General features: G+C 39.1%; 2 protein-coding genes across 2 annotated transcripts in view; one reads left to right on the top strand and one right to left on the bottom strand.

Annotated features, from left to right (window-relative positions):
• Positions 1–15,598, bottom strand: part of LOC134219544 (integral membrane protein DGCR2/IDD-like) — a 214,993-nt gene that overhangs the window by 84,566 nt on the left and 114,829 nt on the right. The window lies entirely within an intron of this gene.
• LOC134228051 (zinc finger BED domain-containing protein 5-like) overlaps positions 7,070–15,598 on the top strand; it is a 13,924-nt gene continuing 5,395 nt past the window's right edge. The window contains exon 1 of the mRNA XM_062709812.1: positions 7,070–8,271. Within this exon, the coding sequence (XP_062565796.1) occupies positions 7,070–8,271 (1,202 nt within the window). The remainder of the gene's footprint in view (positions 8,272–15,598) is intronic.

The raw sequence follows: 15,598 nt of genomic DNA, 5'->3' as shown, positions 1-15,598 counted from the left end.
TCAGAAGCCTCCTTTCAAGAGGCCTGGAAGCCTCCTTTCAAGAGGCCTCAAGCCTCCTTTCAAGAGGCCTCAGAAGCCTCCTTTCAAGAGAGGCTCAAGCCTCCTTTCCAAGAGGCTTGAAAAGCCTCCTTTCAAGAGGCTCGAAAAGCCTCATTTCAAGAGGCTCGAAAAGCCTCATTTCAAGAGGCTCGAAAGGCCTCCTTTCAAGAGGCTCAAAAAGCCTCCTTTCAAGAGGCTCAAGCCTCCTTCAAGAGGCTCGAAAAGCCTCCTTTCAAGAGGGCCTCAAAAGCCTCCTTCAAGAGGCTCGAAAGCCGCCTTGCAAGAGGCCTGAAAAGCCTCCTTTCAAGAGGCCTCGAAAAGCCTCCTTTCAAGAGGCCTCAAAGCCTCCTTTCAAGAGGCTCGAAAAGCCTCCTTTCAAGAGGCCTCAAAAGCCTCCTTTCAAGAGGCCTCAAAAGCCTCCTTTCAAGAGGCGGCAAAGGCCTCCTTTCAAGAGGCTAGAAAGGCCTCCTTTCAAGAGGCTAGAAAGGCCTCCTTTCAAGAGGCTAGAAAGGCCTCCTTTCAAGAGGCTAGAAAGGCCTCCTTTCAAGAGGCTAGAAAAGCCTCCTTTCAAGAGGCTCAAAAGGCCTTTCAAGAGGCTCGGAAGCCTCCTTTCAAGAGGCTCGGAAGCCGCCTTTTAAGAGGCTCGGAAGTCTCCTTTCAGAGGCTCAAGCCTCCTTTCAAGAGGCTCAAGCCTCCTTTCAAGAGGCCTCAAGCCTCCTTTCAAGAGGCGCCGAAGCCTCCTTTCAAGAGGCGTCGAAGCCTCCTTTCAAGAGGCTCGGAAGCCTCCTTTCAAGAGGCTCGGAAGCCTCCTTTCAAGAGGCTCGGAAGCCTCCTTTCAAGAGGCTCGGAAGCCTCCTTTCAAGAGGCTCGGAAGCCTCCTTTCAAGAGGCTCGGAAGCCTCGTTTCAAGAGTTATCAATTTGATGCCAAGCGTAGTTGAGCTGGTAGACCAATTGAACTCAACCCCAGAACAATGTTAAGAACCTACAACATATGCGCTGAATTTTTTTTTGAAATAGTGAAGCATTCGCAAAAGATCTAGAGACGAACACGGAGTTATAGATTTGATACCATGCACACAGAGAAATAGACGTCTCTTTCAACACATGTTCCATCGTTTACCTTTTCAACGGTAGATTCATTTTTTTTGTAGGTGGTCGCCCAAGTAACATTCTCACAACTCTTTGGCATTCGAAGTTATTTATTGTGGTTTTATTGCGGCAATAGCTATGCTTTTCAGTTTAGAAAAGGCATTTAACACGCATAAATTATTATTGATCTTCTAGCTGTTGTCAAAACCTTTTGAAGCAGGTTATAAATTCTGGATACTGTAAAACTTTAAACATGGTTTTATTAGAGCAATGCATGCCTTGATTAAACCCATCTGGGAAATAACAATAAAGCTCTTTCATGTTTGTTTTATTTGTCACTATGAAAGAATTCTTAAAATCGTTTTGCAACTATGAAAGTTATTTTCGAATTAATTGGCATAACCTGAGATTGATTTGCATTTATGATTGCTACATAAAAAGCCTCATAATACACAAACTTTTAATAGAATAAAAAAACAAAAATAGATTCCCTCAACTATTAAGTAAGAGCTGAAAACTTTATTCTTATCATATATATAGTCTTGAGATATAATGAAACTGCGTGCTTACTCACAATGTATATGCTGACACATTTCCAGGTACAATAGTCATGTTCATATCGAAATTTGCACTTCCAAAATTGCGAGGTGAAAAATTGCATAGTCTTAACAAAGATGCAATAACATGGCCCGTAGACCCGTCTCAGTCATCTTATTTCGTTTCATTTTTGCATTAACGGTGACACGGCAATCGGGCAATGTGCATTTTTGTAGCCGACACAAATGATAAATAGCAGAGTACTTCATTTTTTACTTACGTGTAATAAATTACCAATTAGATGCCGCAATCCATAACATCTATCCATGCCCTTTGTTTTATTCTGATGTACTTGAACTGTCAAATTGACTCTAATTGTGGTCATCATATAAGTTGAAAAATGGCTAACCGGCATTTATAACAGCCAGTCGATCTTCATGAATGTCATAACTAATTATTATGATTTTAAAGTTGATTTCATCGAAGCAAAATGATTAGCACGAATGAATCGCGAAAAATCAACTCGAATGCTATCGCCATATTTATTTCTCTACATTAGTAGAGATTTTGAATTCAAATATCTATTTAAACTGCATTAGATTCATGGTTATATACGATATTTTATGAACGCTACATACAAAACTTTGTTTATAACACTACAAAAAACAATAATAGTTATTTTGCAGAAAATTTCGAATTTAATATAAATTTGTTTTACCGAAAAATAATTGTTAAAACGGGGTTTACTGAGAGCGCATCAATTATATCGATGTTTCGCACCATTTAACACAATAAAACTAATTCGGCATTAAAAATTGAGTCACTATACATATACTTTGTTTTAATAATTTTTATCGATGGTTAATTATATATCATTTGCATATTTGGTTATGCCAATTTTTGGTTTCGTAGATAATAAACTTGAATTTATTTTGCTTAGACTGAACGTATTTTGTTTTCTCATGTGATTGTTATAATAAATCTAGATCTAGAGAATTCCGCATGCATCGAGATCAAGTAGCTTAGAAATGGTTTTAAGTAATACCAACTTACTTTTAAAGTAGCTTTAAAATCGATTTCGAAAGATTTTCAATGCCGAGTTCGAGTTCATGTTTTGTCATACTCTGATCTTGAAGTCTATATTACATTTACTCTTCAAAACCATTTCAAGGGTGGGCCAACTAGGCAGATACTGCTCTTCAAGAGGTTTTGGTGTAAGCGATGAAGAAGCAACTACCTTGACTAGGGTTTTATTGTAGTAGGATTCAAAAACTCTTGTAGTGAATCATAAAACCTAAAATGTTACTTGGGCGATCGGCCACCGATGGCGCTTTCATCGGATTTGCTTGTGTTTGACGTTTGCACATTACCGCCATCTGGTTGCCGTTTGGCCACACGCAGTGTATTTAGCACTGGGCGATAATGCATCCGTGACGATGATTTTGATTGCATTTTGTTCTAAGTGAGACGTCTGTTTCTCTGTGCCATGCATATCTGGTAGACCTGGTAGATTGAGCTCAACTCTCATACCGTTTGTTGAACGTAGAATATCTGGGTTGGATTTACCTGAACGGTGAAGCATTTGCAAGGGCTTAAGAAACTTATATGGACATGCTGGGTTGCTATCGATTTGATGCCAGCCGATATGATTCCCAGAAAATTTGGAGATCCTACAACATTTGCATTAGACTTATTCGAAAGGTGCGCATTTAAAACGGCTCTAGAGACTTAAATGAACATGCTGGGCTGCTATCGGTTCGATAGCCGAAACTTCTGTATCTAGACCGACATATATATTATATATCTATATGTGGACGAAGCATCAGAAGGAATAAATTTTGATTATTACGCCCTTTTTAAATGTTGGTCTAGGTATAATATGTGTGTTGCTTGGGAATGGTTTTATGTTTATTTTACTTCCGTTCACATTCCATTCGTTTCCTACAATAAATAGGTCTGTGAGAAGGTGTAACATCACCGAAACATCGACGATAAATATACAGAAATCCTTCAACTTCCTCAAAAGACCACATACCAAAAACAAGTATTTCTGTTGAACAGAAATCAGCAATTCATTATAATTCGTTATCTCTGGTGGTCATCAGTCACTCTCTGTTCGAGAACTACAATGCGGCACATGATTATCCCGATTTTTTTTCTTTCAGCCAGATGCAATGCATAAAATTTAGGCAATTCCTGCACTTATCCACAATCAACTCCATCCATGTACCTACATGGCATCACCTCACCAAACAATTCAAAGCAATTATCTAATCAAAGCATATGCCTCAAGTGCCACACTTATGCCTTATCTACACAGCTTTTGTTCTGCGACACAGTCTACTATCCTTCGGTCCCGGCAACAATAACCTGCAGCTGTTATTGCACCCTGCACCTCTAGATCAAAGAGCGTTTACAACAATTTCCGGCTGCCATTCCTTCCCGTCCCGTTTCCGTGTTTTAATTTCCGTTCGCTCGAAGGAACGGACGTCATCAATTACTCTGGTTCTGAATTGAATTATTTCCTTCCCGCCCATCCGCTCTGGCATTCACCCGCCGGCCCCCGGTCCAACTAATCCATATTCCGGGTCGGGTACCGAACCGAGTAAGGTACCTGTTGAAACGACGGAACTCTCTACAAACGGCTGGCTGCCTAAAAAAGTGCGGAATTAACAAAGGAAGCTTTTCAAAACTAAACCCTCATGTAACCCCATGCACACAAGAATAATTTAATCGGAAAACTGGTTAAAATTGTTTGATTCTTGTTTTAAAAAACTTGATTTACATCTTAGTATTATGCACCATTAACGAAGGTTCTTGCGATGTCGAAGGGAAACAAGGATTGTGTTATTTACAAAGTTGATTCATAAAAATTATACGTTCAGTTCTTTTTATCTATGGCATATTGCGAACGATTTTGTGTTGACTGCGTTACACATCGTATTCTACGGAACAAAAACCCCTTCGCGTCAATATAACCAAACACTATTGCTCTCAAGACATTAAAGATTCCTTTCAACCTTTGTTCAAGAAGTTCTGATTTTCAAGCGTTTGACCAACAGTTCCTCTAAAACACTCTCATGTGCCATGATGTACTGCGTGCATGCACCCGGATATTCGGAAAACAAACTAGACGACGAGACGTCGCCGTATGTTGACATATCATGTAACAAGCACTTTTGTTCCTTTGGGAACGCTCTTAGCTTGTCCTGTAGAGGTAATTTGCCAAGGTTCAAGAAAGATGGGGTCGAAGTTAATTCGGCCCGGTGTGGTGTAGTCAATTGTTCATTAACAAAGCATCGAAGGTTGTTTTAATTAATGGATCATTCGTAGTTTATAACAAAGCAAAAAAGAGCAGGTCCGTCTCTAACTGGTTGACACTATGGGAGAATAAAATTAAGAAGAAAGTAAAGGTTTAGTGGTTTGTGGACATGCCGGTTGGAATGTTTGCTCTGTACTCATAGTAACCCATATTAATTTTGTCTGCTGACATGTATGCACAGTAAGTTTGAGCAAGAGTATCGGGAAAGTATAGGGAAACTTGCCAATCATTGGAACAAGCCTTCAAGGTCAAATGTAATAAAGTATAGGGTAACCGTACCCTTGTGGAGGTAGCACCAATAGTGGAGGTAGTAAGGTTTTGATGGGATGTATCATAATTATGCACTTTACGATGATTTCAGTTGATGCGTCGTGCTTGAAATAATCTGATAAATGCAACTTATCCTAAGATTGAAGATAATGATTTTTCTTAATACAATTGACTCCCTTGCACCTATAGTGGTGCAACTGTACCTATAGTGGCGAGAAATCAATGGATAACACCACCCTGGGAACCAAAATATATTTGTTACCACCACTAAAGCAGTGTACCCATTAGTGGTGCAATTAGGATTTGGTAGTTCTTGATGTTAAATAACATCAATCTAATTTTTGTCAGCAAAACTAATAATAAATCTATTAGTTAAGATATTAACACTGTCAATTTTAGATAAAAAATAATATTTTCTTCTGTGGTACTATTGGTACCGTTACCCTACATATAAACCTACGTTTTATATTAAGTGAACAAAACAAGACAAACCAATGAGTTAAAACAGTTGCCGGTTTCTTACTTCTGAAAAAAACATCACGCTGTCTTCTTTGTGTGAATAGCCAATAGGGCACTGCACGGACTGCTTTGTCTCTTTTTCGCTGCAAAGAAATTTGAAAACAACAAGGCCAGATAACGTCAAAATTAATGAGGAACGAAAGAGATAGAGATGTTTCCGTGCAGTGCCCTATTGCACATGAACATATGCATGTTTGCGACTACGGTTAGGGGAGGGAGGGGCAATATGTCCTAGTTAATCAAAGACTGCTTCTATGTCTTAGCTGTATTGATTTTCATGGGTATTTTTACCTCATGCAACAGTGAAACAATATGTATAGCTAACTGATGTCATAAAAAAAAGTAAAAAATCACAATCATATTGATGATATTCACATTTTGAAAACATGGTGATATTTCGCTGCCGGAAAACTCATGAGGCAAAAAGCCTTCTAGCTAACAGCTAGGGGAAGAGGCCCCAAAACGCCCCCCGGGGCAAAACGACTTTCGGGTATTCACTTATATTTACCATGTTTGAGATAGCTTTAATAAAACTAGACGTAAAATTATGTAGGTTAGGCGAAAAAAGTGTCAAAATAATAGATAGGAATGTAGGAAAAACTGAAATTTTCCACATTTTGATGAAACATCTAACATTTCGGCGAGGCAAAACGCCCTAGTGCATAGTTTCCCAAACTGTGGGTCGCGACCCCCAGGGGGGTCGCGAGCTGTTCTCTGGTGGGTCGCCAAAAATTTTCCATGTTCAATATTCTTTGAGCCTTAAATGTATTAAACAGACTTTTTTGATTTCTTTTTTTTTGACACGACAAATGAACATATCATTTCTCTCAGTGCATACTGGCGTAACCCATATTCAAACAATTTTTCACAGGGTTCGTGTGGTGATTCAAGTTGAACGAAATGTTGACACAAAGATTTTTGTTCAATACTCTAACTTGGTGTGAATGTGGGATAAGGCTTTCTGACGTTTAATCATCTTTCCTTGCAAGCGCACATATAGGATAGGATTTGTTTTCATCGGGAAACGTTTCCCGATGAAAACAAATCCTGTCCTTTCTGTGCTGTGTGTGTGATTGACATGATTGAGCGTCAAAAAGCCTTATAGTGAGTGATAGAAGTATGTGTGAAAAGATGAATGATAGAGGAATACATACATATACCAAACCACTGCTTCATTCACTTTCAATTTTCCTTCCATTATAAACAGTTTTCCAGATCAGTTTTTAGTGATTGGTACATTATCCGGATCAGTTTTGGAAAAAGCCAGTTGTAATTTCTAGTCTGACTTGAACATGGATAAGTGGTTGCTGAAGATACATAAAAGTAGTAACGTAGAGACAGAACAGAAAAGTGATATTGCCAGTGGATCCAGTGGAACGCGGAGAAAAATAGAAGATGATGAGAAACCTAGCACTAGTGTGAAGAAAAAAACGAGAAAGTATGACCCCGAATATCTGCAATATGGTTTCACGGAAAACAACGAATGCGAACTACCGCGGCCTCAATGTGTGATTTGTTTTGAAGTGTTGGCCAATGAAAGCTTGCGTCCTAACAAGTTGCTACGTCATCTCCAAACTAAGCACTTTGAGTGGAAGGATAGAGCTGTTGATTTTTTTGTTGCAAAAGAAAAGGCACTCAGGGTATCCAGGAAAAACATACAGTCATTCACGAAAGTTTCCGAAAAAGCTATGATTGCATCTTACCATTTAAGTTTGAAAGTAGCGCGTTCTGGTAAAGCCCACACAATTGGTGAAAGTTTGATTCTTCCGGCTATTAAGGAAACGGTTTCAATAATGTTTGGTGAAAAATACGCACATGAAATTGAAGCTATTCCTCTTTCGAATAACACAGTAGCGAGAAGGATCGATGAAATGTCCGACTGGGCCGAGGATCAGCTGGTAAGCAGAATACAGGCAAGTACCCATTTTTCATTGCAACTAGATGAGTCAACTGATGTCGAAGGACTATCGCAGCTGATAGTGTTTGTCCGATATTTTTGGAATGATAATATCCATGAAGAAATGTTATTTTGCGAGCCAATTATGCGAGGAACAAGTGACGAAATTTTTGAAAAGCTGAATTCTTTCGTCAAGGCCAAAAATCTGGAATGGGAGAAATGCGTAGGTGTGTGTACAGATGGAGCACGTGCAATGTGTGGAAGAAACAGTGGAGTTGTGACGCGGATTTTGAAACTATGTCCGAATGCTTCTTGGACTCATTGCAGCTTGCATCGGGAGGCGCTGGTGGCTAAAACACTATCGGATGATTTTAAAAACGTGTTAAATACTACAGTGAAGATTGTAAACTTCGTGAAAACTAAGCCACTACAATCTCGCTTATTTGAGAAGCTTTGTGAAGATATGGGAAGCGATTTTACATCTTTGTTGCTTCACACGGAAGTTCGATGGCTGTCCAGAGGTAGGGTACTGACAAGAGTACTTGAACTGCGCGAGGAGCTAGCAATTTTTCTGCAAGGGAAAGAAAACTTCTCAATGTTACTGCGTGATGAGAAGTTCTCTTTGAAACTCGCATATCTTTCCGACATCTTTCAAAAATTGAACCACCTCAACACCTATCTACAAGGGTCAACTTCAACAGACATTTTCGATGTTCATGATAGAATCAGAGGATTCATGAGAAAACTCGATTTGTGGTCTCGAAATGTTAAAAATGGGAGCTATGAATGCTTCGAATCGTTGGAAACACTCGTAGATGAAAGACAGATTAAACCTTCTCCTGACATCATCAATGAAATTACAAGTCACTTAAGTTCATTAAAAGTGAAATTTGGGGAATATTTCAAAGCGGGAATAGAGAAAACGGATAAGTGTCTTTGGATTATTGATCCTTTCAATCAGAAAGAAGTAAATACCAATATATCGACAGAAGCTGATGAAGAGCTTATCGATTTATCTGAGAACAGTATTCTGAAGCAAAACTACAATCGCAGGAGCGCGTTGCTGTTTTGGATGAGCGTGCGACATACTTATCCACGCTTATTTGATAAAGCTGTAGCATTTCTATTGCCCTTTACGACGTCATATTTATGTGAAACTGGATTCTCCGAAATGGTTGCCATCAAAACCAAATACAGGAATAAACTACGATTGTCTCCCTCTTTGCGAATGAAGTTAACCAAAATGGACATCAACATAAGCCAAGTAATTGCGAGAAATCGGAAGCAAAGTCACCCATCTCATTAAATGTAAAACACAAATCAATACAATTTAATAAACATTGAATTTTAAAAACATTAGATGTTATGTTTTTACTACTTTATTATATACCGAATGCTTCGTAGCTTTTTTGAAATGTGAATATTATCAATATTATTGAGATTTTTAATAATTTTGATATGGCATCAGTTAGTTATATTGTTTAACTGTTGCGTGAGGTAGATACATCCATGAAAATTGTTATAGCTAAGGCATAAAAGCAGTCTATGCTTAGCTAGGGCATATTGCCCATCCTTCCCCAATTGGTGAACAACGTTCCATGTTACGTTCATGCCAAATACGGCAAATATGAGGGAATACCCAAAAGGCGTTTTGCCTCAAGGGGGGGGGGGCTGGCATGGCGTTTTGGGGCATCTTCTCTTATTGATTTTTTGAAAAAAAATCACATTATATGGTCTTCGCCAAGATTTTTTTTATGTATACAGGTTATCCGACTTGTCAATATCCCCAACTCAGCCATCTTGGATTTTTGTATGGAATTTATGCTCGTTTGTTTACGTTTTGCACTGAAAATGTATGTTTCCCCCCCGCGCTGGTTATTCCCATCTACTGACGAAGTCGGATAACCTGTACATAAAAAAATCTTGGTCTTCGCCATAGGGGTGTCAAAAAAGTGTCAAAATAAAAGATAGGAAGGTTGCTAAAACCGAAAATTTCCACATTTTGATGAAACATCTAACATTTCGGCGAGGCACAACGCCCTAGGGGGACTAAACTACAATGTACTACGCGTTTCCACGCACTGTCCATACCAGAATGCTGATTCGCCGACGCATGGTACGTTGTTTCCAAAGAGCCGCCAGCTGGGAGGCGTTTTGCCTGATGAGTTTTCCAGGCAACGAAATATCACCACTTTTTTGAAATGTTAAGGTCCCCCAAACACACACGACGCGATTCTATCACTTGGCGACTGCAATTCTGTCGCCGTTTGCATGGAAGCGTAATTGGAACATTGCCGGTAGCGACAAGACGATAGAATCGTGGCGACTAGTTGTCGCCGTCGCGGCGATGAAATCGCTAAGGTCTGGGGGAGCCTTTAATATTATAAATATGATTGAGATTTTTTACAACTTCAAAATGCCATCAGCTAGCTATATTATTGAACTGTAGCATGAGGTAAAAATACCCATGACAATCGTTACAGACAAATCATTAAAGCAGTCTGTCGGAACTTGCCTCTCCTTTCCCTACTGATTCAAAACTTGAACTGTCGGTGTACCACTGTGAAGCAGAAGATTGATCGCAACAAGTTGCAGTCAAAGAAAAGTGTTATTAATTTATTTGCAAGTCAATCAGCAAATTTGATTAAAATAGTGCAAAACGTTACATATATGCGTCCAGTTTGCATGTTCTTCAAACCACTCAGAAGTGAACCAGCCAAGAGGAATAATTCATATTAGTTTGTGCTTCATGACAGCATCAGGATCACTGAAACTCGACCCGTATGGATTTCCATCTGGTGGGAACCATTTATCGGCTTGCCTCTAGGCATCCGGAAATTGTCATAGTTCTGGTATGTTTATTATTGCCTATGAAAATAGGAAAACCACGGAAAACAGACTGCAAATTGCGCGTGTTCCATGAAATCGATAGCATAAATGCCATGAGTTGTACAGCAATTAAATAGACAACAGTATTGAACTCCGCACATCATATACTTATCCACTGGAACTCACGATTATCATATTTTATCAAAATACGGTACGAAGTTTAATTATAAAAAACTCTGCATAGAGGGGCATCAGCACTTTTGCTGCTATCCCTATTTATGAACACACTCGAATTGAATAGGCTTATCTGTCGCACAGGGTTGTTAGTTATATCGCAATGAATAACAATTCAAATCGCTTGAAAATGGCACCATTTAGTTCCATTTCAAGTAGTATAGAAAATACGCAGAGGGTATTTCTTTTGTCCCGTTGGCTTTAACTCATAAGCTAGTTGGCTCCTCCACAAGTCCACAAGTTTTATAGCAATCAGTAGTGATTCAGATTAATCTCAAATTTTTATCGGTATGTCGTTCAGTTGTGCTATTACAAGTTGATTGCTTAAAATTATACGTTCAGTTCTTTTATCTATGGCATTGCGAACGATTTTGTGTTGATTGCGTTACACATCGTATTCTACGGAACAAAACCCTTCGCGTCAATATAACCAAACACTATTGCTCTCAAGACATTAAAGATTCCTTTCAACCTTTGTTCGAAGTTCTGATTTTCAAGCGTTTGACCAACAGTTCCTAAAACACTCTCATGTGCCATGATGTACTGCGTGCATGCACCCGGATATTCGGAAAACAAACTAGACGACGAGACGTCGCCGTATGTTGACATATCATGTAACAAGCACTTTTTTTTCCTGGGAACGCTCTTAGCTGTCCTGTAGAGGTAATTTGCCAAGGTTCAAGAAAGATGGGATCGAAGAATTCGGCCCGTGGTGTAGTCAATTGTTCATTAACAAAGAATCGAAGGTTGTTTTAATTAATGGATCATTCGTAGTTTATAACAAAGCAAAAGAGCAGGTCCGTCTCTAACTGATGACACTATGGGAGAATAAAATTAAGAAGAAATAAAGGTTTAGTGGTTTGTGGACATCCGTTGGAATGTTTGCTCTGTACTCATAGAACCCATATTAATTTTGTCTGCTGACATGTATGCACAGTAAGTTTAGCAAAGTATCAGGAAAGTATAGAAACTTGCCAATCATGGAACAAGCCTTCAAGATCAAATGTAATAAAGTATGAGTAACCATACCCTTTGGAGGTAGCACCAATAGTGGAGGTAGTAATTTTGATGGGATGTATCATAATTATGCACTTTACTATGATTTCAGTTGATGCGTCGTGCTTGAAATATTCTGATAAATGCAATATATCCTAAGATTGAACATAATGATTTTTCTTAATCCCGAGTAGACGAAAACAGCTCAATCATATCAAATGTTGATAAGATAGCAAAGAGATATGGACATGATTGATATAAGAGATAAAAGATCAGACGATAATATCAATATTTTGCACTAAAATATCATAAGAAGATCAAGTTATGCTATATGTGAAGTGATTAATATCATGTGCCATTAGTTTGTTCTTATCCATAGCATATCTTGATATTTAAATGATATTTTGGTGCAAATTTTTGATATTGTTGCCTGTTCTTTATCTTTATATCAATCAAGTCCATGTCATGTTTTGTTATACTGTTCATAGCTTCTGCCCGGGATACAATTGACTCCTTCCACCTAGTGGTGCAACTGTACATCAGGTGGGTGGCACGCCGCCATGTTTTTGCAGCCAACATCTCATGTAAAATTCATGATAGTATGTGTTTGTATCAAGCATCACATTTGATTCTCATTAGGATACAGAACTGTCAGTGGATACGGTCGCTAATGTTGGCTGCAAAACAAACCTATTGTGTGAGATAGGGATGCCACCGGCTGGTACCAATAGTGGAGAAATCAATGGATAACACCACCCTGGGAACCAAAATATATTTTTACCACCACTAAAGCAGTACCATTGGTGATGAGGATTTGTAGTTCTCGATGTTAAACTAATTTTTGTCAGCAAAACTAATAATTTATCTATAAGTTAAGACAGAGCTTCCCAAGCTTTTCGGTATGCGACCCACCTAGCAAAATTCTATATGTCTATGACCCACCTATTAAAAAATGCATTTTACGAGTAGTATTAAGCATTAATTGAATCAGAATGTCATCTGTTTCGGCTTCTTCCACATAAATATTCACGTTAGCTTACATGTACAAATGCAAAAAGACGAACATGATATTGTTTGTCTAAATGTTAGCGTATTTATTTTACTTCATTAAGGGGACAGCTTTTAGGCATAAATGTTTTCTAAAATAGCGTGGTGATGAATATTTAAAATAAAATGCGGTTCGAACTTGAAATTATGTTCCTGAAAAAATATCAAAAGGTTTGGCATCCGAGCTGCAATTAATATTTGTTCTACGCGACCCACCAACAATCTGCTCGGACCCTCCTGTGGGTCGGGACCCAGTTTGGAAACCATGAGTTAAGATATTAACACTGTCAATTTTAGATTAAAAAAATCTTCTATGGTACTATTGGCACGTTACCTACATATAAACCTACGTTTATATTAGTGAACAAAACAAGACAAACCAATGAGTTAAAACAGTTGCGGTTTCTTACTTTGAAAAACATCACGCTGTCTTCTATGTGTGAATAGCATGCATGAACATATGCATGTTTGCGACTACGGTTAGGGAGGAGGCAATATGTCCTAGTTAATCAAAGACTGCTGCTATGTCTTAGCTGTATTGATTTTCATGGGTATTTTTACCTCATGCAACAGTTAAACAATATACAGGGGATGGACAAAATAATTAGGATAGGCAAATTTTGAGTAAAATTGGATGTGTTGTAACTACTTTAGTTATCATCCGATTTTGACATTTCAGGCATGCCCGAACTAGAAAATTAATGCAGTTTGACGGTATGTCCATGGAACGAAGCATACCATTCCGGAGATATTCCGGCTTCTCGGAGGTGAGTTCAAAACCGTAAATTTGAGGTGGATATTAGAGAAGTTGTGGTTAAAATTGAATAATATTAGTAACCACAAATGAAGTAGGCTCTTGCTGATTGGAACCATATATTGAGATTTGGAATCGGACCAGAATCAAGTGAGATAGGCCATTTCTTTATAATCGGTTCCGATCGATACTTATCAAAGGGTCGAGCCACAACTTTATTTGAATCTCGCTTTTAATAGATCGTCCCTATGATTTTATTCCAGAAGGCTTCTAATGTGTCAAGAATGAAAACCAATTGAATAACGGATCCTGAGTCTGGGATGTCCCTGGGAACCTGTGAATGGGGACATTTAAGTTTACACCAAAATCAGTCATTCGACGGCTCTTTTCATGGTTTGATCAAGAAGCGAAGTATGAATATAAAATGGTCCATTGACGGCTCTGACCACTCTCAGGATCTACGGATTGACCCGGGGAACCTGTGAAGGGGCATTTAGTTTTACCACCAGAACCAGTCGTTCGACGGCTCTTTTTCAGGTTTTCGATCAGAAGCGAAGTATGAATATAAAAGGTCCATTGACGGCTCTGACCACTTCAGCACCTACGGATTGGCCCGAAACCTGTGGATGGGACATTTTAGTTTAAGCACCAAAACCAATCATTCGACGGCTCTTTTTCATGGTTCTCGATCAAGAAGCGTAGTATGAATATAAAATGGTCCATATGGTTCTGACCGCTTCCAGGACCTACAGGGCCCCGGGAACCTGTGAATGGGGACATTGTTTTACCACCAAACTCAGTCATTCGAATCTTTTTTCATGTTTCCGATCAAGAAGCAGTATGAATATAAATGGTCCATCGACAGCTCTGACCGCTTCCAGGATTTACGATTGGCCGGAACCTGTGGAAGGAACATATAAGTTTTAGCTCAAAATCAGTCTTACGGCTTTTTTATAGGTTTTAGCACCAAAATCAGGAAGCACCGATCAGGAAGCAAAGTTTAAATATAAAAAGACCATTGACAGCTTTGACCGCTGGCCTACTGGTTGCTCCGAGGAACCTGTGGACGAGAACGTTTTAGTTTTATACCAAAATCAATAATTCGACAGCTCTTCTTTCATATGACAAAGTATGAATATAAAATGGACCATTGATGACTCTGACCGCTCTCAGGACCTACGTTTCCTCCGGAAAACCAGTGGAAAGGAACATTTGTTGCAGCACCAAAACCAATAACTTGACTGCTTTTTTTCGTGTTTTTATCAGAAAGCGAAGTATGAGTATAAATTGGACCATTAATGGATCTGACTGCTTCCAGGACTTACGGAATGCCTTCGGGTACTGTGGAGGCAGTCTTCACGAAACATGAGCGGCGCTGAGCCTGAGTGTGTTTTTGCAAGTTCATGTTCATCCCGCCGTTCTCCTTCAAGCTTGTGTTCACCATCAGCATCGAACATGGGTGCGAAAGAACGCGGTGCGCTCAGCTCAGGCTCGAGCTCAAGTTCAAAACTTGGGTTGTTTGGCTGTGTGCTCATCCAGTATGCTGTGTGCTCAGACTGTGTGCTTGGAGCTGAGAACTGAGGCTGTGAGAATAGGTTTTGGGCCGAGCATGCTTTACGATTATGCGGCACGTTTCGTATTCGCCATAGTTGAGCGGCATAGCAAAAAAAGATGAATCAGTTGCTAGATAAGAAACAAGTTGTGCTTTCAGCATTTGCATTTGCGTGTGTCAAAACGGGAAAACAGTCAAAACATTCGCAAAAGTACTCATGCTTCGTGGCCCTTTAGTATGTGAAAAGCAAGCGTGTTATGTTTTATTGTTGAAAATAATCCAAAACGTGAAGCAAACTAGCTTCAACATGAAAATTTAGTGTGTTAGCAAAATGCATAACATTATTGTTTCTATCCAGCTTCATTAAAGAATGAAACTCAACTGGGGAAACAAATGAAATATAAAATCTTCCTAAAAATGTTTGGGTCCAGTCTAGAGTGTGTTCGTGGGGGAATCATTTTTGACGCCCTGGGCATGGTATATTCATTGTGTTTGCTGCATAAGATACACAA

This window comes from Armigeres subalbatus, chromosome 3 (assembly GCF_024139115.2).
Source record: "Armigeres subalbatus isolate Guangzhou_Male chromosome 3, GZ_Asu_2, whole genome shotgun sequence".
In the NCBI taxonomy this organism is placed as follows: Eukaryota; Metazoa; Arthropoda; class Insecta; order Diptera; family Culicidae; genus Armigeres; species Armigeres subalbatus.
The sequence above is the reverse complement of the archived record's forward strand: the minus strand, read 5'-3'. Positions and strand labels throughout refer to the sequence as shown.